At 43.6% G+C, this 26,021-nt stretch overlaps 1 protein-coding gene across 2 annotated transcripts in view; it reads left to right on the forward strand.

The window, feature by feature from the left end:
- The window catches only part of gukh (NHS actin remodeling regulator GUK-holder), a 39,898-nt gene that overhangs the window by 1,301 nt on the left and 12,576 nt on the right, over window positions 1-26,021 (forward strand). For both annotated transcript variants that reach the window (XM_065866034.2, XM_036816892.3), the window contains exon 2: window positions 24,282-24,649. In XM_065866034.2, coding sequence (XP_065722106.1) covers window positions 24,282-24,649 — 368 coding nt within the window. The remainder of the gene's footprint in view (window positions 1-24,281; window positions 24,650-26,021) is intronic.

Raw genomic sequence — 26,021 nt, forward strand, 5'->3', positions numbered from 1 at the left:
GCTTCTGTGTGGGTGGCTGTTTGCCGGGGAACGTGCTCCAATCTTATCTGCTTTCGCAACACGCGGGGTATTCAATTTGCACAGGCGAAAAGGGAGGAGCAGCAGAAATAAATAAGTGAGAGAAAGAAAATAGAAGGGCTCTTCAATACCCTATAGGGTATTTAGCTATATCAAAAAGTTTGTCTGGAAAGAAAAAGCCAAGAGAATTATATGATTTCGCCTGGAAAATCATATTCTTATTTCCATTATTTGTTTTTCAATTTCCTAAGCGAATAAGCGAATTCCTGGAACCTGACATTGAACAATTTTCAAAGTTATTTTCAACAATCTCCCTAGTCAATTTGATTTGTTTTTATATGGTTCTTTGAGTCACGGAATTTTGGTCGTACATTTTCAATGCTAAAATACTTTTTATAACAAAATACGTGATTTTTGGGAAACTTTTCAAAGTTGTTTTTTGTTTTGTTTGTTTTTGGTAGACTTTTATTAGACTTTATTATAATTCTCGACTATTATTACTATTTTCTGAGTAGTTAAATACTTAAAATATGAAATTGGTATAATAAAGTATCAGTGGCTATTGGGATGGCAAGCTAGACTTATAGTCGGCATACCCTTTCTCAGGGCATCTTTATTAAAAAAAAACGAGGGAATACCGAGGCGGTGGAAATTAACACCTTGTTTACTTTGTCGCCTCCATCGTTTTGCTTCTCCATTATCCCCAGGTGGGAGAGTGGGTGTGGGTGGGTGTGGGTGGGGCTGGGTGGCCTGTTCATACAATTAGCTTCTTGGTCGCGTCCAGCGGAGGCTTCTACAATTACCAAAGAGCTGAAAGCACTTAGATAAGCGGTCTAAAGTCGTTTGGCTCATTGTTTTCGCGACCTTGTGTTAAATACCGGCCAACACGAATGGCCATTTATGTGGCAAGTGGCGTAGATGTTGTTGCTGTGGCAGTTGCAACAGCAACAGGTTATCTCCAGTGGCTGTCAAACTGCCTGATACGTATTTTGCACTTTGCTTTGCTTGGCACTTTATCGTTTTTTGCTGGCACTCCGAATTTTGTTTTTCGCTTGAAAACGTTCAATAACTTTATGAAATCTCGTCGGCAGACTGGCGACGCTGACTGTAGCTCTTTTGCCCCGATATCGCTGCCATTATTATTGTGCACTTGGCTGTTGTGTTTGTGTACTCTGTGCCTTTTCTGCATGAGAAACGTGGCGAGCCATTGTCAGCTGTCATTTGGCAAGAGCTCACTTTGTCCCCGCCTCTTGGCCCCTGCTCCTTGTCAGCTGCCCAGAAAAGCAGCTGCTGCTCTTTGGGCTACTGCATGCGCAATCGAAACGCCGCACTAATTGCTCAGGTATGAAGCCCAGGGAAAACAAGAGCACCACACTCGGGCTTCCACACATATGCATACAGCGGGGGTCACGAAAATAGCAAAGAATGTTTTTAAAATTGTACAAAGCTCAAATATATTTAAGGTTTCCTTTTGTTCAATACTGTCTAGCTATTATAACTAGGACCCTCAGGTACATTTTGTTGTAAAAGTTAGTTCTTATTAATTTTAGAACAAGTTTCTAAGACCCATCAAGATTTAACAATATCTTTTCTTATGAATCTCAATGATCAACTCTTTTGTACCACACACATTTCCCAGAATTTACATTTAAAGGTGATGGCTATCTAAAAATGCTTGCAAATGAAAAATTCAAATAGTCGGTGGTACAATTGAAGAGAAATAGATTTTAGAATAGGACCCAAGACAAGTGTAAAGTTTAAAAATACTTTTTCTTTGAGTCTCAATAATAAAATGTTCTGCAATTTTCTTTTTAAAGTCAAGGCTATCTAAAAATACTAACAGGTGATGATTACAAACAAGCAAACAATGAAATGATGCCATTAAATGTATCTTAATTTATGCCACATGCTAGCCCAAGTGTACGATAAAATGTTATAAACTGTTATGTAGAAAGTTCTAGAAACCCCTAACATAGTTTTATGTTCCGTAATATCCCCATAGAACTTGACTATTATTTCCACCTCCACTGTGGGCTGTTAATTTTGAAATTTGCAATTGCCTCTGGACCCTAGACTCCTTGTCCCCCTCACCTGTTTCTTTGTCCCAGGGCCATTAATGTGCCCATATTAGAAATGCCATTACATCGCGCCATTTGCGGCAACTGCTAACTGCCAGGCTAACCACCACTCGGAAAAGTGGCTCTTTTCTGGGCGAGTGTGCAGCCAAGCGTGCGGAGCAGTTGTCGAGGGTAATTCCCATTCGTTCTCCGGCTGTTGCTGCGGGCCTACGGGTAACCATGGCTATGAGCTACTATATCTGCCAATCGATCGGCCATGTTGCAGGGGAAGCTATAGTATGCATTCCTATAAACATACGTGAGCGGCATGAGCAAAATGTTTGGGCGCAGCAGGCGCTTTTTGCGAAAGACGGCCCTTTGAGGAGTTCCGAGTGCCGCTGTCCACTTACGCACTTGCCCACTTCGGAAACTTGATCCCAAACGGTGGACACATGTGCGTGGGCATCCCGGAGATACGCAGATACCAAGATACTAAGATACCGCTTAGATGCCCAGTCACACATGGCCATATATTCCAGATTGTTTTCTGCAGGAAACGGGCATTTGTAATTACAGCCACAGTGGGGCATAAATAACGCGAGGCCAAGAGATACGGCCCGCATCCCAGAGATACACGAAAAACCGAAGCCGAAAAACCTGTTCCCACCTGCAGCATTGCGTGTCTGTGTGTGTGCCGCTGCCTCGAAAACTAAACAAACAAGCCAACGAAAAAAAAAATACAGCCAGCTATGAAAATGCCTCGTCTACACAGCCGAAAAAAAAGAAAGATACATACTGGTGGTGCCCAGAGATACAGTATCTGTATCTTTGTGTCTCTGCGAGAGCTCACTTCTTTTTGTCTTAGCCAGCAACGCATTATTTTTCAAGTGCGCTGATGAGCATTTGATTGCCGCAGTCAAACTTTGCCCAGGGCTCCCCTTTTATTGTTATTTTTTTTGTTTTTGGGGGCAATCCACTCCAATGCAATCCACTGCGGTTGCTTTTGCTTTTGCTGCGTCTGGAATTCTGGCTGCTCTGGCTCCTCTTGTTTATTTTCCCAACATTTTTCTCTCACTTGAATCGCAAAACCGAAATGTAAACCAACCAAACAACCAGTCCAGCCAGCCAGATACAGATAAATAGACGCGTCTGTCATCGAGGGCTTGTAAACAGCGGCGGGAAGGATGGAGTCTTCGTTCCAGGCCCGATAAGAGTCTGAATCCCGATTCCAGTCCCTTCTAGGCCGGGAATTTGAGAGGTCTCGGCTGTAAATCTGGTCTCAAGAACTAACTTTTTATTATTGTTCAAGAAACACTAAAACTACAACTAAAACTAACAATTAAACTTCATGTGAATTTTATCCGACAAATAGCAAACTAGAACCTTATCTTGACATTGAGAAATCGGGTCTTAAAGGGGTAACTTTATCAAAGATATTGATATATTCTCAAACTAATATATTAATTCTTAAAGTAGTTCTAGTTATCTTTAACTTTTTAAAGATACGTATGTAGGCACTCTTATTGTATAGAATAAACCCAAGTCTTACATGTTTCAATATCTTTTCAATCCTAACTTTTTTCTTGAGATGTTGTATTTGCTCTTAGCCAACACTCTTGGCCATCTTGTTTAGCCAACTTAACCACAAGTGTAGCAGCCACTTAAGGCCACAAGTTCAACGGCAAGAGGAGATTCTTGCAAGAAATTGCTTGTTGCGTGCCTCCTCGAGTGGCAACAGCAACATCGGCGGGTTGCAGTTGCGAGTTGCGTCTGGAATCTGCAGATTGATTGCCGATCGCTTAGGCCGCTTATGCCGCATTTTTGCACGTTCGCCTAGCGAGGCGCAAAGAGAACCGAAAGCAAAACCCAAGCCCGAGGCAAAAGCAAATGGCCAATATAAATGGGGTCCGAGTTGCGAGTCAAAGTTGCCTGCTGATGGATTCCTATGGAACCGCAGCCACTCCAAGAAACGCCAAGAGCAACTGCAACATCAGCGACAACCGCAGCCAGAACAGAAAAACAACGCACCTTTTCAGTTTCAGTCAATGAACTTTAAGCTATGCGTTCGTTCTTTCGTTTCCCCCCAACTCCCCATTTTCGATATTGCCCCCACTTCAGGCCCACTTCCCCAACCGAAATCCAAAACCCATACCCCAGAACCATGCCCATACCCAGACCCATCGATACGTTCAAACTGGGAAGATTCGGAGACGAAGAATAGCTAGCCTCGGATTTGAAGCACAGCGCTTTTCAATTTTGATTCTTAACAACAAGGTGGAAAATGGGCAAAAGACTCGAAATTAATGTGTCTTTCTGTGCTCTGTCTGTTTACCTTAAGCAGTATTTATATGCAGCGCCGTGGGCTGTAAATTTGAGTGGTTCGATAGTGTCGCAACGGATGCGATTCGTGGTGCCTTGATTAATAGCCTTTGGCCGCACTTGAAGGGCGTCGTTAAAAGCCTTTTCCAACTGTCGTTTCGGGTTTCAAGTTCTTCGGCGGTTTTCAAGTTCAGCGTCGGATCGTAAACACCTTTGGAAACGCTGCACCCGCATTTTGGAGCACGACTTTCTAATCTGCATGTGAACGGGGATGGAGATGGGGATGGGGGTCTGTGGTCTGGTTATCTGGGCGAATGTTGCCCAGAGCCACCTTTCTCAACTCAATCTTCTACTCGCGCATTTTATGGCACTTAAATTTAATTTTCCCAAGCCAAAAACGTGTTTGCAAATACCAATTCGGATGGCCGGCAGATGCGAGGGCAGAGAACGTGGGCGTTAGAACAAAAGCGAGGCGGGGAAAGCGCAAATTGTGCGTTGGGAATTCCATCTGTGCGCCGTAGGAAAGCGGAAAACCCGTACCAGTCGGCCAGTCAGACAGTCAGCGTGCGATCTCAGTTTATAGATTCGTTCCAAAAACCTGTACACGTAGCACAGGTAAACAGCGGCACTAATCAAGGGGCAGGGCAGGGGAGTAGGAATCGCAGGAGGGGGAGGGAAAAGAGGTCCAGGAACCATCACAAACCCTGGGAAGACCATTACCTTGCATTACCATTGGAATTCCTCGGCAGCAGCATTTATACACAGAGAACAAACGAAAACAATTACCAAATTGGTCATCCATTTTTTAAGAACACCAATATAGATCTTATCGATAAATCTTGCATTTCGAACGTTTGACATAAATACCTGGATATCCATTATTTAAAGTATTATTAATATTTAAATTTAATGAATTGAATATCTTAACTAAATTCTATATTTTCTAAATATCTTAGAAGTTCAGAAGAAAAGAAAATATCTTAAATAATAAATGTAATTTATTTTATTTCTTAAATATTTTTTTTAATTTTTATTTGAGTGTAAATCTGCCTTCTTGGTCTCGCAGACCAACTTGTTTCTCGGAATTTCATCGCAAGAACTTCAAGTGCTTTCCTGCCTTGTTTTTTGTTTTCGGGCAGCTTTAAGGTCCAGCCAGACCTTCAGTTGGCATTACGTAAATGTGTGTTTGCGGCAAACAAATTGCAGAACGGGCCAACAGAGAGAAAGAGAGAGGGAGTAGCGAAGCCAAGCCGGCTAAATGGGAAATGGAAACACTTTGTCGCCCGTTGCTGCCGGTTTCATAATGCGACCTTAATGTCTGTCTGTCCCTTCTGCCCCTCGTCTCGCCTGGAAGTCCTCTTCCTTTGCCTGTCTGTGCTGATTTCCGGACGACTGATTGCAACGGCAACGCTAACAGAAACTCGTGTTTCATTTTTCACTCTCATTCATCTGGCAAACATCACGCAATGCCGGGCGACAGATGAGCCAAGACTCGCCGCTTTTGACCCTGTCTCCGTTTTATGTGTTTTTGTCTCGTGCACCAGGTAAAAGCGGTTCCGGGGTTCCTCTTTTCCCAAGTTCCTCTGTTCCGGCCATCGTAAACCGCAAACTGTGAGCAAATGGTCCTGCCAAAATGTGCGCTATGTTTCCATGTTGCATGCAACCCGTTCTACATCAACCCTCCGGGTGGACTGCATTCATAATTCACCCTTTTTTCGGGGATGGGGGTTACCTGGTCACCTGGGTGGATGAAGGAAGCGTCAGTGCGAAAATTGCTTTGTTTGTGGCATAAAAACAAGTTCTCCCAGCCCAGAAATTGTCGAGTTACCCGCGGTGAAGGGAAGGGTGTCGGGAACAGCTGATGCGTTGATCAGATCGAGCTCATGTCATATGCAAATTAATCAGAACTTGGGTGTGTTTTCTATATAGGGTTCGGTTCCTAATCCATAATTGCATGGGAAATCGGGGATTGATGAACAACAGCTGCTAAAAAACCCTTTTCATCCATTGTTCAACCTTGCCAATGCCGCATTAGATTCTTCGTTAGATTGAGTATGATATAATAAAACGGTGTTCTTGGCTTCGTTCCATATATATCTTATCGTCGCCATATGTTTACACACCTTCGATTGCAGCCCAAGGTGGTGAACTATAGTGTTGTAATACTTGGCACGGGGCTTTGGTCTAAATATATTGTTTATGGTCAAAGATATTGATTTCAAGTGGGAGCTAAAGGGATTTTCAATAGTTCCAAAAGTATTTATCAACTTTGGGATTTTACTTTGGATCTTTGAGAATTATTTTGGCGCCCAGGTTTATGTATCAGATATTTAACATAAGTACTTATCAGTTGTGATTGCTGGCTACCTACATGAATGTAAATCAATCTTTGTAATGTTTTTTTTATAGTTTCACATAATAGTTAAATCTATAACGGATATTTTCTTATTTGAGTTGACACTTAATAGATTCCCGGATATTGATAGCTTATACTCCGTTATAATCATTTATGTAAATGTTGTAGCTGTAATAATCCCATCCCTTAAGGGTGCCTCCTTTTGTGTAGTCACCTTCCGAACAGGGAACCGCCTGTAGTCTACCTTTTAACCCAGCACATCCCCTAGATAGCTATAGCTCCGCTCACGTTCTCTACTCGGAAACTCAGGCAACAATCGCGTGATCCAATTCGCCGCTCTTTATCTTTTATTCATTGTGTGTCTGCCACCGTGGTTAGTTCCAACTAAAAGTGCGGCATTTAGCCTGCTAAACGATGTCTGGGGGGAAGGGAAGAGGGGATTGGCTTGCCACATTGGACCACTGCTTTTGCTACTCCGACAATGGAAACAGAATCCCCGAGAGTCGCAATTCATTAGATACGAAACACGTTGCTCTGATTGCCGAGCATGTAAGAGCTAAAACTACTGAAGGGGCTCAGCTTTTTCAGCGTTTTTTGTGCGCTTTTCGTTGTATAAGTTTTACATGATTTTGTGAGCATGTTCGGGGGAATGCGTGAAGATGGAAATGTGGAAAAAAAATGGGTCCGAGGCAGATACACACACTCGCCGTGGAGGCTGGGCACTGTCAGCTTGACTGACATCATTTCCGATGTTTATCTTTTCATGTTAACAACTGTAGCAAGCGAAGCCGGCACAAACAATCCAAATCCTTTGCAACATCCAGAACAGCAAGAACAACAACAATGAGCCCTGGCTTTCGGGTCAAGAGCTGGCTCGGCTTTTTCCTAGATTATTTTCCCTTTTTTTTCGGAAGCCTAAACGGATAAAAATGAGATCTCAATTGAATTGCCCCGAGGAATGTAAAAGTTCTGTCTATTTTCTAGAGTACATTGACCTAAATTTAGATGGTTTTCTATGAGGATTTTTCGGGAAAACTTGTTGCTTCTGCTGCTACTGCTGCTTTCACTTAATTTGCATAAAGACAAGAGGCCTGCAACGGTAAAAATGATTTTCCATAAGCGAGGAAAACCTGAAACGCCGAGGAGAATCACTCTATGGGGGATTGGGGAATCGGAGGCTTGCGCAAGCCGAGAGCCTCTTATGCAGCCGCCCCGTAATGGCCAATTAAGCCGCGTCATGCAGTCAACCAGTCTTCCAGTCAGTCAACCCAGTCAACGAAGTCAACCCGTTGAGGCTGCATTTGATCAGCGTGGAGTGCGTGGGACCTGCCATCGAAGTCGCCTCCATTTTGAGTCCAGATGCCAAGTCATGGCTGCCCCATTTGGAGCCGGAATTCGGAGTTGTAAGCCCAAAAAAGAAAAGAGTGGGAGGCCACGCATTGCAAGCTCCAAAAAAGAAAAGCTCACAGCCAGAAAAAAGGCCGGCAGACAGATAGACAGGTGGGTTTGGGTTTTTGGGTTTGCTCAGGCATAAACACCATGCCCTACGGATTAATTACGCACATGTGTGAGCGGGTGGGACTGCCTTAGGGCTATCATTTACGCTAAATGCACACTGAAAACTGTAATTAGATTGTCTATGCCCGTAAAATCCAGCCTGCCACTTGAGATGAAACTCGGGCCAGAGCAGCTGGAGGGTCTAAATCATTAGGGGTTGCAGCCCCTGTTCATAATTCCTAGCTGCCTTAATGCTCTTAAGCCGAAAACCAGATAGAGATACATTCGGAGTTGCTCTACTAGATACAGATACAATACATACTACATAGATATGCTTAAGTTTGACACGTGGGCTAGGCCGACAGATGTGAGTCGAGATCTCCCGGCTGGATAGGCATATGTTGCGGTTTCAGTACCACATTCCAGTTCAGTCGATTCAAGGTTTCATAAAGTTCAGGAAAACCAATCCCAAAGCGATTAAAACCAAAGCTGGCTGATTGAAATCTAGAAAGAGAGCCAAAGTACTGCGACTCTGACTCTGAAACTGAATCTGAATCTGACTCCCAACGATGATGGCGTCGGCCACCAAAGATGCCGACGTTTAGATATTGGCTACATTGTGCGGCCATTGTATCTCGCAGATACACACACACAACCGCAGATGGGGGAAAAAAGCTCCGAAGCTAAAATCGTGTTTTTTATTTGGGATGCCGGAGTTTTTCGTTTTTGGGATGCCCGCCTTGACTTGTCTGCGGTGTAGGACCAGAAGTTCAGCACGAAATGCAATTACAATGCCCTGACATTAGGGCAAATCGAGAAGATACATGCTGGAGCTTGGAGTTCGCAGTTCCCAGTTCGATGTAGCTGGCCAGATAGAGTTGGGTTGGTTAGCCTTTCGAAGTGGAGAATGATTACAAAGCTGCCAAGCGGAAGAGACGTAAATTATGTTATAACCCACGACGGATGTGGCAGGGAAAGCCGGTCTTGAGTTGGCAGATTGTTTATTCGAGGGAGAAATATCTATGTCTGAATATCTGGAGTTGTATATGGTACATTGGTGGAGGCTGCTCCGAAAGGGGATATTCGAAGGTAAACGAAGTTACATCCCAAAACTGTTGCTCTTTGTTTAGACAGTCAAATGCAGACCATCCATCAATTGGCTGCTGGCTTTTGTTCCGCGCCGCTTTTCAATGAGCCGTTAAGAGAGTTACACATCCGGATGCGGAAGTGGAATGGGAATCGGAATCTCGCCGCCCATTAAATTCGCAGTGGGTCAAAACTGTTAGGAACAGCTGTGTGGTTATGCCATTTTGGGTGGTTACTTACTGGTAGGAAAATGGGAATTTCACAGCAGCCGGCACTCAAAGTGTCATCGAATGGATTCGCATCGGAAGGAAATGCCGCATAATTGTTTAACAATGCAACAGCAGAACACAATAATCAACTCGGCATTCAATCCCGGCGTTCAACCCTCGGGGATTTGCCCTAATTTTTTGTTTAGCATTGAATATTGTTTAGAGTATCCCTCGTTTTTATGGGCCCCTGCCACTTGGCGCTTCCGGTGAGTGGCGCTAGTTCAAAAAAAGCAGCAAATCTGTCACAGCCGGAAATGCAACCTGGCGTTTCAATGCGTTTCGATATGATTTGAAATCGAGTGTGTCTACAATGCCATTCTAATGAGCAGTTAAGCCCCCGTTTATGGTCTGAAATATAGGGGGAAATAGGGGGCGGGGCAGGCGAATGCGTGCGCTGCATTAATGAAGGCATAAAACGTTCGTTGTTCCATCGGCTGAAATGAATTGCTGCTTAAGCAGTCCAAACACAACAAATTGTGGCAATAAACGAACGCCAGAGATCAGCGAAAGTTCACGGCTTCAATTTTAATGAGCCCGCTGACCCATTTTCGCGGCACGAGAAGGGGAGTTTGCATTGTTTTGCAATTGCCGTGGGTGAAATGGGGGGAGGAGGAGATCCGAGGGGGAATCGGACAGAGTTCAACAAACTTACCGCATCAAAAGTGATACAGTGAAATCCCCACAGGCCGCGACAGCTGTTGTTGCGCTTCAACGGCAATCTGCGTGGACTCCAGCACTGAAAAAAAATCTTGGTCAAATTTAAATCGGTGATAAAATGTTAAATTAGAGTTAAATAGAGATTCCTTCAAGAGTAAATGATGTAAAATTAATATCAATAACAATAAAATATATTAATGATTATTATGTCAGAATTTCTTTTGTTCTAAAAGAAGCCTTTGAGCCAATCCTTATAACTACACAGAAAAATATATATTTACCACAATGAAGTTCCTTTTTTATACTGCGATTCCTTGTTTAAAAACTTGCTATATTTTTTTGTGCTTAAAATATCTTGATGGCTCATTTAAATATAAATAATGTTAATTTATCATTTACATTACACTTTCTTTAAATTTAAGCAAAATTTAGAACTACTTTTGTACTGAGAGAACCATTTGAAGCATTCCTCATAGAAAAATTAACTAAACTGCTACTACTAAGAATAAATCTTTACCTTAATGGTTTTTCCTATTGGTATAATTGGTATAATCTCAGGGCTTAGGCAATCCCAACTCCCAAATTTATCGTCAATTTAAATACGTTGTTTTGGCTCAGTGTGATCCTCGCACAATCCCATTGAATCTGTGGGCTGCTGCGATCGCCCCCGTACCGCCTGCTTGTTTGTCGCTTTTTTATGTGCGATACTAAATGCATTTCGGATCCACAATAAATAAATTCCCTGCGCTCAAAACATGTCAAGAGCAACGACACACAAGCCAGCTCCACCCAAAAAATAAAACATAGGTCCTCCTTCTCTTTTGGCGGCGTTTGAAAGTGTAAATGAATTTGTTCTTAATTATTATGAGAAGCTGTTCGAGGCCCATTGGCAATTTGGAGATCGGCAAGAGGAGCAGAAGACGTCCAAGATTCGTTGGCATTGATTTACGAGAACCGAAATGGAGGGGAGCCAAAGGGTGAGTCGTCTTCAAGATGCATGAATTGCTTTTTATGTGGCGGCAAAAATTGTTGGGAAACAGAAAAAACAACGGGAGAGAAAGAGCCGACACTTATAACATGGTGGAAATTTGTTTCTTTAGTTATCTAACGCCCTGGGAAAATGTTTTCTTTGATGCCAGACACAATGGCAAATGATGGATTTGTTGAATTTCAACAGCAACGTGTGAACGAGAGATTCGAGATTTTGTGGGCTCAAGAATACTGACGATGGCGCGTCCAGGGAATTACTGGATAAATGGCCAGATTTGGAGCATCCCCATTTGGCTTAACTATACATAATTGGCATCAATTGACCTATTTCGCGTTTGCCTTAACCTCTGATTAATTCTTATAGTATTATGCCTAATGGTTTATTGCATAGCTGGATTGGTGGGGAATCTCTTAATTTTCATTAATTATCTCATCGTATTAATTTCCATTTTCCATTTGTGTTTTCTCTTTTGGGCCAACCGAAATTTATGGGCCACTCTGCTGTTTATTTTATTACTAATAGATTCTTTATTTTATCTGCTGCACTTCTTCTTCGATTTCCTTTTCTTTATTGATTTTTTCCCAATCTCCACTGATTTATGCGCTCGAAAATTGATTTAGCATTAGTGGCGGTCCAGCGGTAAAGCCATTAAATGCGACATTAAGGGCCGTTCTCAAGTGTCCTTATCGGCAACAGTCCAGCCATTCCACACTCCCTCGCCACCAGAAAATCGAATAGTACGTATCCGTATCCTGTTGGTGTCAAAGTGGCGGAGAAGTCGTAAATTTGAAAGCAGTTCGCTGATATGACAAGTGGCTCGAAATGTTTTATGGACATGTGTTGCCTAATTTATGTTTCAATAAGTAAGTCCCCAACAGCCCATCCATACTCCACCCCCGGGGGAACATAAAAATGTCATAATATCCGATGAAAACGCATTGCAACAAATAATTAATTGAAATCGAAGGGGGTGAGTGCATTGCAACTGTTTCTCTCCTCTTTTTATGGCAGAGAAAATTGAGGAAAATGTTCATTTACCTCCCATATATGATGAGCTCATAGCTCATGCTGGTAGTAATGTTTGGGCTAATAAATCAAAATTAATTTCTTCATTGGAAAGTTCTCTATGGGGAGTTTTATTGACAAGAGCTTTGTACCATTTGCTTTGGCAATCCGCAATCTATTTTCGAGATTATGTTGACAAACTCGCACTCGCATGTGACCTTTCCGATAAGTCTGATGATGATGATAATAATGATGATGATGATGTGTGTGTGGTCTGGTCTTATCGGCACTTTGATCGGCATTTGATTTTGTCACCGTTACAGGTGATAATAAAACGCGGGCAAATCATTGACAACACCACCAACTGGTTTCAGCCGCGGATCGAGTTTTCAGAGCCACGTTTTTATGACCAGCCATTTCCATAAACAACAGTAAGCCGTGCCTAATGCAGTCATCAAAGAGCTCTTATCGCTCCCCAGCGGACGATATTTTAAAAGCCATTATAGCATTTTCGGGTTAATTTCGAATTTTTCAATATTTTTATGTGAAAAAAGATCGCTTCAGTAGAACTCGCTTTATCAGTTATGTCTGTCGTTTATTGTTTGTTTGTTTCCTGTCCGAAGGGAATATTGTCAAAGTGTTGACAACCGAGAGCGGCCCATCGAAACCTCAAAAAAGAAATATAAAATTGAGAACGTATGTGCCCGAAGCCAAAGATTACATATACAACAGATACGGATACAGATACTTGCCAGCAAGTTGAGGACAAATATTTGCGCTTGGCGCAGTCGAAATGTTTACAATTTATTTACAATTTCATTATTAACGCTGCGCTGTTTGCCTTTCCATTGGACGCGTTGTTTGCCGAAGACATTAACGACACCATCGTCGCATAATGAGGCAATAATTATGTTTGAGATAGCGCTGCGTCAAAGACAAAGGTTTGTCTTGGTCCCCATCTTACCATAATACCCATCCGCAGCCCCATCTTTCATCTCTCCACCGGAGCTTGCCACAAGTTTGTGGTGTCTCAAGGACCCAACACTCGTGTGGCAGTCAGACGTGGCAAAGGAGTTGGCGAAGGAAGAGGAGGATGGGACTGCCTGCAAGAGATTAGCGCTAAACAGGCCCCGCCATCCTATCTTTACACAGCAAAAATATCAGAAAGCCTTTTTAAACACTCAATAAAATTATAACTTTTTACAACACTTTAAATATTTTGATCTTTATGAAAAACTAAAATCTAATTCTGGCATATAAGCAGAAAATTGTTTTAGGGATTTAATTTTATTTAAAGTTCTTAACTTGTTTCAAGTTTATTCCTACGTCAGATAATAATTTTAACAGTTCCTAACTTATTTTCTAAATTAATAAATTATTTTTTCTAATATTCCATTGTATTTAATTAATACTTTTGATAAATTACAAGAAAGGTTAAACAAAATATCCCTTTTCATCTATTTTTGACACCCAAATCTGCCATTATCGTGAACAAGTCTTCTGTGACACATCAGATTAATTTGTTCAAAATACGTTATGGTTATAAGCGAAGTAATATCTTGACATGTGAGGGATTATAACCCTATAGCTAGACCTTTTGCCATGCCTATTTCAGATACTTTTTCGCTGTGTATCCCTCGCGGCAGCCATCTCGTGCCCATCTCGGCTGTCAACGCACCTAAACAGACACCTTAAATTGCAGATCTTTAGCACTTGATATGGGCCTGGGGAACGAAGACATCGTCAGCACTTCGTGGCTTCCTGCTGTCTGAATCCTCTGCCATTTGGTCATGGCTGTATCTCTCTGTTTCTATTTCCCTGTCTGCCGATTATCTCGAAATTGTCGTCTGCATTTAATGGCAAGCGATAAACATTTGCGCCATGGCCTGGCCCAGCCTGACCTGACTCTGCTCATAGTTTTCCTATGCAAATCAGAGCCACATTCGCATTCCCGACAAATTTTTGGGAAAGTTGACACAATTGGAAATCCCCCACCCACCCAGGCTTTCTGTGAAACAAATAACTTTGCCGGTGTTTGGGGCTAAAACCGTGAGCACCGTTTCGCCTTTCACTTGGCCAGGCTCATAGCCCGGAGTCCCAAATGGCCAACACCTTGCCAACGTCTGCTAATCGCCGCCTGGCCATCTGCGGAGGAGTCCTCGGCCACAATCTTGACATTATTCTCTATAGAGGCGATGCGGAAAAACAACTTTCGCAAATTCTTTAAATTGAAATGGGTGTCGCGTAGGTGGGGAAGAGAATGCAGATTATCAAACAAGAATTTAGTTACAGTTTGAATTATTAAGAAACTGACTTACCATGTTCGTTAGAATGAGAAACCTTGATCATTAGCTGGCTGGAAACCAATTTATCATCTCGATTAAAGATCTCAGCTGTCTGGCTTTCACTTTGTCCTTGTTCTGGCATCTCTAATCCTTCCCCGAAGGCCCGTCATCTTCAGACTTTCTAATAAACAAATTGTTGCCGATGTCGCGCTTTGGTTTCCTCCGATAGTCGGAGTTTAATTAACCGCAGCAGCTGCCAGTCGAGAGGAGCTGGTAAAAAATAAACTGGGACATTGCCGAGAGGTTGGGGGTAACTAGATCCGATGTGGTTTCTCTGTTAGACGCTCGACTAACTTCATTGGACCAAGTAAGCCTGGCTGCGTTTTCAGCGCTTTGTCACCTGAGAAACCGTAGACATCGGATCTGCCCCGGGGGATCCGAATCATATCTCCTGGGGCCGCAGAGTTCAGAAGTTCAGCGCGGAGCATGGAAACTTTCTAAAAACGTTCGTGCAACAAGGCAGTTGACAGTATGGCAATTTGTGTTTGCCCCTTTTGCACAGGAGATACGGGAATGTTGCGCCGGCAATCTGGCAATCTGTATGTGATGTTTGTGCCAGCAATTAGCAGCCTCGGTGGCAGTGCAGTAGCCGTGATTATCACCTCACCGTCCCACTCTCAATGCAAATGCAAATATTTACCCGAGGCCCTCAAGGGTTGACATTGACGCAAGGCTGGGAGGAGCAAAGCCGTAAGGATGCGCAACGTGAGTGTAATTCAATCGTCGGCAGGGCTTCTTCCCGGTTCGAGGGTCGAAACTCGGAACGTCTTGAAGAAGGGGTCGCTCGCGCAGGAAGCCATAAAAATCAGCCATATGAGAAATGGATGATGAGTGCGGAATGAGGAATGCCTTGGGTTTCATTCACAGGAATGCACGTTCCCAGGACTCGAGGGTAGCCTCTGTGTTTGCCGAAGGACTCTTCTCCATTCTTCTCGTCTCGCTCCTTCAGTTCCTGTTTGCTACCTGCCTGGGAAATACTCGCCGGCACTTTTCAGCCGTTTGCTTTTTAGGGGAATATTTCCTCCTCGTTTTCGGAGGCCTTGTTGTTTGTTTTTAGCTCTCAGCCAAAGACTCCTCTTCCATTTCTGCACCTTTAGCAGACAGTTCGGTGAGTGTGGCCAAATGTTTGCAGCACTTCCTGTTGTTGTCTTCTCACGGGGCGTTGTCGCTGCAAAGTTTCGTCTTTTAACTTTTAGCACGTGTCAGAGGAAGAAAAAATGGACAAGTTTCTCGAATAAAATAAAGTAAACTGTGAAGAAGCCTTGCCTGAATTTAATACCCCTCTGGAGTTCCCCTTTCGGGAGAGTCAGACTGGCTGGCACTCGCACACGCTTTTGGCCATGGCTAAAGCTAAGGCTAAAGTGTCCCTGTAGGCTCTTAGCCCATTGTTCCTGGCTGGGCTGGAGTGAAAAATGTTAATGCAAAATGCATTACGCCGCCCGCTTGAACTCCGGGTGCCAGACACTCGACAGCTGGAGGATCGGGAGTTGGGGGAGCACGGGGGATTCTAGGCCACTTCTGGCCAAGTGCTGGCGCATAATAGAAATTCCAGGACAGTAGCAGGCGCTCTTGTCACTCCGCTAAGGATTTAATTAGTATTTATATCGCTGTAGCTCGCATAAATTTGGATGCAAATGCGAGTGCGAGTTGGTAACCTTATATCTTGACTTTGATTAGAGCTGTCGCGTTCGGACCAATTAGCAAACTGAGTTGTCTGGGGATTGGATTAGATACCAGGAAGACGAGGCCCCCTCCCAGAAATGCTGAGCCAGCACTATGGTGATGAAGATGAGCTGAATAATAAACTTTACATGGAAGCCATTAAAGCAACCAAGTGTATAAACGTCTGGAAAAGTGTTAATAACATAAACTGGCAGACACTTTGTTTAGAAGTAATCACTTTAGGTGGGTGAATACTAAGTAGAGGAAGAGAGGATGGGAAGTAACTGTTTTTTATGGGCGAAACATATGCTATCACTAATTACCTAGAGGTGTTAAACACTATGTATGGCAAAGGTAACACTTCTAAATGCATAGGAATTTTAATGTTCCCTCTAGGGAATCATGTGTACCCCCACCTCTATTTTGTTTATCCGTATTTCTAAGCTATAGCCATACATGCAATCATGCTTGTAATCGTTCCCAAGCTTTAAGACGCAGTTCAAGGTTGACAGCTTATAAGAAATACATATGCTATGACTTATTATCTAGAGGTGTTAAACGCTATGTATGGCTATAACCCAATGTGGCAAAGGTAACACTTCCTAAATGCATAGGAATTTTAATGTTCCCTCTGGGGAATCATGTGTACCCCGAAAACTATTTTGTCTATCCTTATTTCTAAGCTAAAGCCATAAATGCAATCAAGCTTGTAACTACTGTTGGTCCAGGTCTTTGAGGCCCGTTCCCAAGCTTCGAGCCGCGGTTCAAGGTTGGCAGTGGAACGAAATGTATTTACCAATATGTAAATCTCCCCCCGCCCCCTCGACGGTTTCCAATGAATAGCAAATAAGAATCCATCCATCCGACCGAGCATTCCGCACTGATCGATACCTTCGCTACCCAGCAACATACTCGTACATACATATGCCTCAACGGGGGGCACTTAGGAGCCCTCGACCGAACTCGACTCGACTCAAGACTCGAGAGTCTTTCCACGAAATGGCGAAACCCGTTTTGGGTCTCAGCCTCTCGGGTCCGGAGTGTCGTTCAATTGTATTCAATGCTAACTCAATTGCTCTGGCCCAGGGCTATATGGGCTATATGGCCATAGCTTTGGCTGTCCAACCATTTCCATTTGGCCTGGCAGGGGCAATTGAGGCACTCAAGTGGGAGGCACGGGGTGGGCAATTTGTTTTCCTAGATCTGAGACAAAGGAGGCGAGACAAAAAAAGCAGAGACACAAAAAGAAAACGACTTACTTAGCATCTTGGCTGGATGGTCCATGGGAATATGGAAATCGTGTAGGGATAGGTCTAGGACCAAAAACCGGATGTGGCCTTTCACTTCTTCTTTTCTTTTTTTCAAGTTCAAGTCAACATTGGCCATAATCCCCGCGCGTCAGCTGCGCCACTTTTTATGCTCGCACATCACTTAATATTTGAATAAACCGCAGAAGGCAGAAGGAAAACTCCGAATATCGGAAATCTCCTAAAAATAAAAAGGTGCCAAGGCAAATGAGCTGTTAAAAATAAAGGGAGCCGAAAGCCGGAAAATGTCGCCGCGTGGGAGAGTGAGATGGAAGGGAAATCCCCGCCAAAGTGGTTGCCACCACTCGCCCTACGGGTAAAACTTCTTTGCACACACATCTGGCGATTCGGAGGGACGTGAAGAACTGAACTCAACGTCCCCGAGAACATTTTTGGGCATTCAATTTAATTTTAGACACAAAACCCAATAAAATTTTGGCTGCTGCTGCTGCTGGGTGCATTTATTTTTGTTTTTCACCCCGGCACTTCCGCAGGGTTGGAGGAAAAGCAGTGGAAAAGCGGTGGAAACCCGGGGAAAAGGCGCTCGATGAGGATGCAGCTCTTAATGATATCAGTCGCGCTGATCGTGGGCTCTTCCTCCTCAGAGTATTCCTCACCATATCGCCCGTAGCCCGATGGAATTTAAAGTAAACTTATCCCGCGGGTACTCGCTGAAAAACGCATGTCACTTAAATTTATTGGCCGCAGCAACAACTGCAACTGGGAAAACTGGGAAAAACCAACAACGGACAACAGTGGCATTTGGTGAGATGCATTTTTCATTCAATTTCCAGTCTGGTGTCTGATGCATTTTATGTTCGCCTCGGGGCTGTAAAATCGATTGATAGACACGGCTCATGATTGAAATCGAATGCCTGCGGGGGCGGCGACCCTCGAATGTTTAGCAGAAAATTTTACGTTTTCGTTTAATTACTTTACATGGCCGTAAAGTCATAAAGTCATCCCAAACCCCCCTTTGCCAGCCATTTCATAATTAAGGCCTGGCGGAAGTCAAGTCTTACTTAATCAACCCGAAAGCCGAAAGCCCGACTCGAAGTTTCACTAATTGGAGAGCAAAAAGAGCTGAAGACTGATAAATACGCTAATTGCTATCACGACAAGTGCTTGGGGTCAATTAATTTAAATAAAAGCCAAACTGTCAGGCCTGGCGAACTTAATTAAAAGCCGTCATCGATATGTTTTTGTGGGGGAGGGCATAAGTCAGTTGTAACTGAAAATGAATCAGCAGGCAAAAAATTATTAGACGATATCCATCATTTATAAGTCTGCATAATCCCTAAAAATATAAAAAAATAGAGTGTATGTGAAGCATAATCGTTACCAAAAGGTGTTTGAATTTTAATGTTTCTTTTAAAACAGGTGTATTTTTTAATCCTAGCCAACCAGTTTTTAGCGTAGTCCGATGCGTACATTTCGAATCAGATTATAACTACAAGAACTATAGATTACTCATAAGCAGGGGATTATTGATCCGCTCTTATACCACAGATAGTTCCGTAAAACTATTTTTGTTATGCCTGAAAGGGACATTTCACATCACTTTAATCTTTAATCCTCTTTAAGCCCAATGAATCGTGCGTTATCTGTCATCGGGGGACCTAATGAAAAGAGTTCACCCTGGCACATAATTCAGATCATTAGTCCTGGCCCGGCTTACTCACTTTCTCCCATTCCCTCTCATCCAATCACCCTCATCCCCCCCTGCCAACCACATTGACCTTTTATGGCTGTGGGCTTGGCAAATCAGAATCACGTGACTTGCCCACTTTTATTGGCAATGCGTTTTGATGTGGGAGTGCCGGCCTGCTTTCCTGTTGATAGAGGTTGATAGAGGTTTGCAGCCGGGCATAAATCAGTTTTAATAGTGCAGCTGGAAAAGTCAAGTTGCCCCTCAAGTCTTCGCCAAAAAAGCCAAGAAATGGGATACGCATATGGGGCTTAGCAGTCCGTTTAATGAGATTTTGCAGTCGGAAGAGCAACGAGCGAAACCAATTTTATTTGCCATTTCTGTCAACATTTCGCAGTGGCTTTGTTTCTGTTTTTCTTGTTTTGTTTTTTTTTTTTGGTTAGATGGCAACATTTTTACTGTCGCATTACGTGCAACATTTGCCCGTTGATTGCTTGGGGTAGCAATGCCCCTCCTGCCCCTCATCTCTTTTCCATCACCCGAGGGTATTGCATAAATTTGTCTAGCTGTTGTTGCCGCGCTCTACAATTTATGCGCTTGCGGCGCCCCAAAATGTGGCGGTGGCTCTGTTGTTCGCTTGCCGAAAATTTGCTAAAATACAACCTAAAATAGCAACCCCAGCCGGATAAATCCGAAAGCAAAAACTTTTGGCCATAAAGCACATGTGACTACGACTACCACATCCAAACCAGCTCGTTTGCCCATTGCGTATGGGTTTGGATATATGGATATGGATATGTGTTTTCCAAAAATGTATTTGTTTATTTTGCAGTTTTTGTTCAGCACTCCCGGCTTTAAGCTTTCCACGTCCTGACAAAATCTTTCCTCATAAATCATCACGCGCCTGTATGCTGAAAATCGTCGGTGATAAGCGCACTGTTTTTCCGGGCGCTTTGGGCTTAGCATTATAAAAAATGCAATGTTTTTCTTTGGCTCCTTTGATAAATTAACCACAAAGGTTATCATGCCAACTCACATTATGCTTCAAAGTTGGGATATAAACTTGGCCCGAGAAGAGTCATTTGGGTAAAATGTTGAGCTCATGCTTAGTTTGATGAATGCATCCCATAACTTCTCAAGATTCTATAGTTCCCTCACTTAAAAAAGATTTTACTGTTGTGCGAGTTAAACTCAAGCTTCTTTTATTTTACTTCCTTTTTTGTACATAATTAATTTATCACTTGGCTTTCATTTTTATCGCATCGGATGTCGCAGGACCTTCATTTCCCGTTGTCCCCCCTGGGGGGCAGACCCAAAAGTGACCCTTAATTGCTTTAAATGCCATTACGACACTTACGCACAGAAAGTCGGGAGTTTGGAGTATGCAGTACTGGAGTTTGGAGCTTGGGGCATGGAGAATGGCTATCCGTTTCCATGGTCCGTGTCTGGCTGTCAGCCAGAATCGCAGTGCCAAGGGCAGGCACTCAGTCTTTAATTTCCCTTGCTGCTTGCTGGGCCTGCAATTGTTTTCGCTTTAAATAATTAAATTAAAGTGGGCAGTCAACTGATTGAAAGAGGCTCCTCCGGAGCAACTCGCTGCCACTCGATGCAATTGTTTTCGGCTGGGGAAATGAGGAGCCAGCTTGCTGAGCTGGCAAGCTGAGCAAAAAGCGGGGCCAACGACCTCTAACCTGGTGCAATCAGCGTAATTAAGGCAGCAACGGCAATCACCGTGGATGGCTTATAAATCATTTATTGCCAAGACATTATCGCCATCGACTGGCTGGTACACGTAGTCGTGGTAAAGCACCTCTCCTCCAGCCCACTCCGCCCCCTAAGAACTCGTTTTTCGCAAATTATGCTACGGAACGCGTTAGTCTATGACAGATTGTATCTGCTAGATACAGCATACAGCACAGAGCTAAACCATCCTAGCTGCCGACGTGCCGGCGCAGCTTTTATGCTGCACGTACCGCATCCCCCTCTTTTGGTCTGGTGTCAATTTATGGCCAGGGTGAATTCTGCAAATAAGAGGCAGCACCGACTTTGGAGCAGCTGGCTCATGCCTTCGCTCTCCGCTTGGCCAACATCTTGTGCAAATCTCATTTATTTGCGGCTTTGCCACAGCCACAGTCACATTCGAAGTCGTAGTCGTAGTCACACACGAGTTGGAGTATCTGCCGCCACATAGCATTACATACGTGTCAATGTGCCCGGGCCTTGGCAAATGCACTTTTGATATATTGGCTCTGGGCTTATTGGTTTTCCATCTGGCGCACATCATCGCGTCTGCTGGATTAAATTGCAGGCGGGCACGGGGCACTTTGATTTGCGGCCTCCTATAAATTTCATCGCGTTTGACATGACAATCGAGGGATGTCAACAGAAGACAGGCGCCAAGTTGCAAACAGCATGGTAATCGGATAGCCCTATGCGGATCATCTCTTTGGGGTATGCAAAACGGGCTAACAAAGCTGCTACAATGTATAAGGAGATATGTTTAAGATCATTGAATGCAATACTGCTGTGGCTTAAATGGAGGACATCTTAAGATCTTTGAATGCTTAATTGCTTTTGCTTAAATTAAGGACCTTATATACATAGGAAAGATGTATCATTAGAATTCCACAACACTATCCATTCTATATTAAATCCTAGAGAAATAAATACTCGTATATTAATCTCATTCCTACATGGTTCTAAGATACTTAATTAAACAGAACTAATGTAATATAATTGTTACAAAAACTAAAACTAAGTTGAATAAACTGAAGATAACTTAAACCTATAATATAGGTTTGGCGATCCCTCTATAGTAAGATAGTTTTTTTAAGTCTGAACAAAAAACTCCCCTTACTCTCTACCCACAAAGAGTATCCCCTCTTCTACCTGCTCCAATTCGACCACAAATCACTTGAAACATGTTTGACATTTGTCGCTGGATAACGGCTAAATCGCCATAAAAGTGTATAATAGCCATATAGAGGGCGACTCATGCCTTGTATTACCATGATTGCGGTTTTGGCCAGGCTGTGATCCCAGTCCTGACGGCGGGTAAATAGTTTAAGGCAATCTCCAGACGGGATTTGTGGCCATCCCAGTGGGCAGGCAACGATTGCTATCTGGCCCAGCCTACATGGCTTCGAGTACATAAGCGTATTTGCAGAGACATTCTTGCACATGACTCATAAATAATGTGCAATGGCATGGCCATGGTCGTCACCCAGACGTGACGACGCCTCCGGTTCCCCCGACGCCCTTGGCCCTACCGACCATGTTTTGAGGGAAAATAATTTTTGCCAAGTTAATTTGCCATTTCCGGCGACGGCTGCTGTCAGTTTCCGTTTGGCAAGGCAGAGCCAGAATAAGGAGCCCCAAAATCCCCCCTTTTTGCACCTGAGCATGCCTAATTGAATTTCGCATTTGGCCAAAATTAACAGCCAGTGTAGAGATGAGTTTGTTTATTTCTGACTTATTTCTCGGCTGACAGGGGTCAGTGGTAGAGATTCTGGGATTCTGTGCGTGCCAATGTCTGCGCACTTGAAATGGCTAATGGGAAACGAGGGGCACATTGCACATTCTGTCCCAGACTCTGAGACTTTCAGACCCATGCGTCTTCCAGTGGCGCACTGAACGTCAGAATGCGGCCCCGTTGCCATAAAATTGCCTGAATTTAGCGCTAGGTTGCCGCCGTTTCTCTAGCCCATCTCCAGTTGGCAGTGGTCCAGTCTTCATCTCCCCATCTCACTATCTCCTCCTAAGACTGGGACTCCATGCCCATCCCCGGCTATTCCATCGCCATGTCAAGTGTCTTTGCTCTGGGCTTGTTAATCTACGAGTGCCTGCTGCTGCTTCTGGTAGCTTCTGCTTCCTGGTAGCTGCTGCTCCCCGGGCTTTGTTTTCATTACCGACCAAGTCCACAAGTCCACATGGCGGCCTATTAAATGCGAAAAAGTGCAGACAGCCAGAAAGACAAACGGTCGCCGGGTCCTCCACCACTGTCATGAGAATTAAATATGCAAGTTGCAGGAGCTACCACGTCTCCATGGCATGTGGCTGGGTTATTAAAGTTAATTACAATTTTTCATGGCATTCATTTTTTCTCTCGTAACGATAATTCTGAATTTTTTTATGCCCGTGTCCTTGCTCTGTGGCCATTTTTCCACTCTATTAATTTTCGCGTTGATTTATTTGCGGCTTCGTGTTGCCTTTGTTTACAGACTGCAAAATCACAGGCGGAGGAGCGATCGCCATGTGGGCTAAATTGAATCCGAATCGATGGGTGGATGGGTGGAATGGTTGGATTGGAGATACGGGCTTGGCCATTTTCTCGGGGGAAAATCCAGTGGATACATCGAACTGGAGCAGTCACGCAGCTGGGCGGGCATGCTGTTTCTATTATATTACATGAAAAGCTCTTTGATTATCTGCTGATGATAGTGATCGTTGCTGGAATTAAATGCCAAGAGATGAAAGCCGCCTCTGATCTCGTCGGGGATTATTGAAAACAGATTACTTGGACTTGGGCAACTCTGATCTTTAAAGTAACTTACTATTAAGATGAAAGCAATATTTAGAGGAACTCCATAAAGATAGCCATTATAAGATAGGAGTTTAAGAATGAACTTAATGTTTATTCTCTCTGAAGATGAAAGAAAAATGTAAATGAATTCTACTCAATTGTTAAGAGTCCGTTACTATCAATAGTGTCTCAGAAATGTCTTTCTTCCCAACTCGATTTTATTTATTCATAGCATTTCCATAATGTATTTATAAGGTAGTTTGATATAGCCTTTTATTTATGTTAAAACTTTGAACCCAAAGTCTATTCCCTCTGAAGAAAGAAAAATCCTAAAGAATTCAACACAAATGTTGACAATCCATTACTATCCACAGTTTTTAGAAATAACTTCCATCCAAACTCAGCTATGTTTATTTATAACATTTATATGTAGGATTAATGACGAAGCTGGTTGATTTCCATCTATAAATAAATGTTTAAAGATTATGATTATTTTATTAAGAATACAACCTCTAATTCATATCTTATTTATGTATTTCCAGCTGAAAGCGACCTGCTCACCTTTGCACAGCGCAAACAGCACTTCGAGACGGACAAGTCATTCCAGCAGGAGCTCTTCACCGGCGACTCCCGACCCCTGAGTGTCCGCCAGCTGTACACGGAGGCTGGAAAGGAGCTGCCGGTGGCCACTGGTGCCACTGCGACGGCCCTCGCCTCCTTGGCCCACTCCCAGTCGCTCATCCCGTCCCGCTCCATCTCGTTCAACGGCGAGGTGCTGTCCAGCGATCACGAAGTCCTGCAACTAAATGGATCCGCCGGCACGGAGGATCATCTAATGTGCGTGTCGGACTTTGGCAATGCCAATCGCAAGCTGCGCACGCGCATCGATGCCGAGATCGAAATCCGTTTGGTGAGTACTCGCTTGTTTCCCGGGTTAACTGGTTACCAACCATGTAACTGGTAACCGTTAGAGGCCAGTTTCTGGGTACAGGTACTCCACCGGCAGTTATGTACATATGCTCCATGCATAAATAATACGTTTGTTGAACGGAACGGAACGGCCTAAGTCGCCCAAAAACCAGACTACGACGACCTCATGTGTGTGGTCTGTGTGGTTACCATCGCCACCGTTCCTTCCATTTACCATCTGGTTTGCCTCCGAAAGCTAATGCCGAAACCCCCTTTTGCCGGCCAACTGTCGTCCGACATGATGCTCCACTTTGCCCGCACGGGCACCCAATCATTGTCATGGCTCTTTGGTGCTGATGATGATGACGAGGGGCAGGCACAACGGGACGGGAATGGGACATGGAACGAGCAAACAGAGACCACACACATCCATCGCCTATCTGCAGATTGCTAATGGCCAACGAGGAGCAGCTCATGGCATGACTCCATCAACGGCGCAGCAAATCATTTCGAGTTAGTTGACTCGTTTTAATTGCCCAACTGGCGTCCCACGCCATTGTGGCTTTGCAAACTATGAAGTCGTTGGGGAAGATTTTGCGGACTGCATTTGGGTTGAATAAATCCATTGAATCTTGACAGTTTTATTAGGGCGTCTTAATTAGACTTGGCTGGGGAAAGGCTCTAAGATTAGGGGGAATACCTTATTAGTTTGGCAAACAGTCTTTGTCTTGGTCATGTGGCTTTTATAACTAGAAGTTGTGTATACTACGATTATAACAATACCCTTCTAGTCATAGCCAATATTTGAAAATGCTGCTGCTGTTAGAAAAGCCTTAAGACTATTTACTCAAATAAGAATAAAATCTAACAAGTTTGAATGCTTTAGCTTTACTGGACTTGTCTGTGCTATTATTCTTAATTTTTAGCCAACCGCTCTATATATATATAGATGTATATCCATTCTTCCGCTCCTTACACAAGTTTATCTTTTCCAACCCAGCATTCCAGCTTAAAGCCATTTAAATGGGAAAGAAGATTTAAGTGTTACTTGGAAAAACAAAGATTTTTTCTCCTTTTTTTCCATAGAACGTTGCCAATTCTTTGAGCTGATATCAGAAAATTGCAGTTAATTTGAGCTAACGCGCTCTGCAGTCATCCCATTTGGTCTCCGTATCCATCTCCTTGGTCTTTGTCGTCGCCGTCGACTCTTGTTTATCTTTTAGCCGGGCCATTAGATAAGCTGTGCAAAGACAAACAGCCAATGGCCAATATCCGCAGACGGGGATGCCAATGGCAACGAACAGAAAATCCAGTGACTCCAGTAACTACAGTAACTACATCTACAGCGAAATCGCCGCGACGACGACGACAAC

Source organism: Drosophila suzukii, chromosome 3, assembly GCF_043229965.1.
Source record: "Drosophila suzukii chromosome 3, CBGP_Dsuzu_IsoJpt1.0, whole genome shotgun sequence".
Classification (NCBI taxonomy): domain Eukaryota; kingdom Metazoa; phylum Arthropoda; class Insecta; order Diptera; family Drosophilidae; genus Drosophila; species Drosophila suzukii.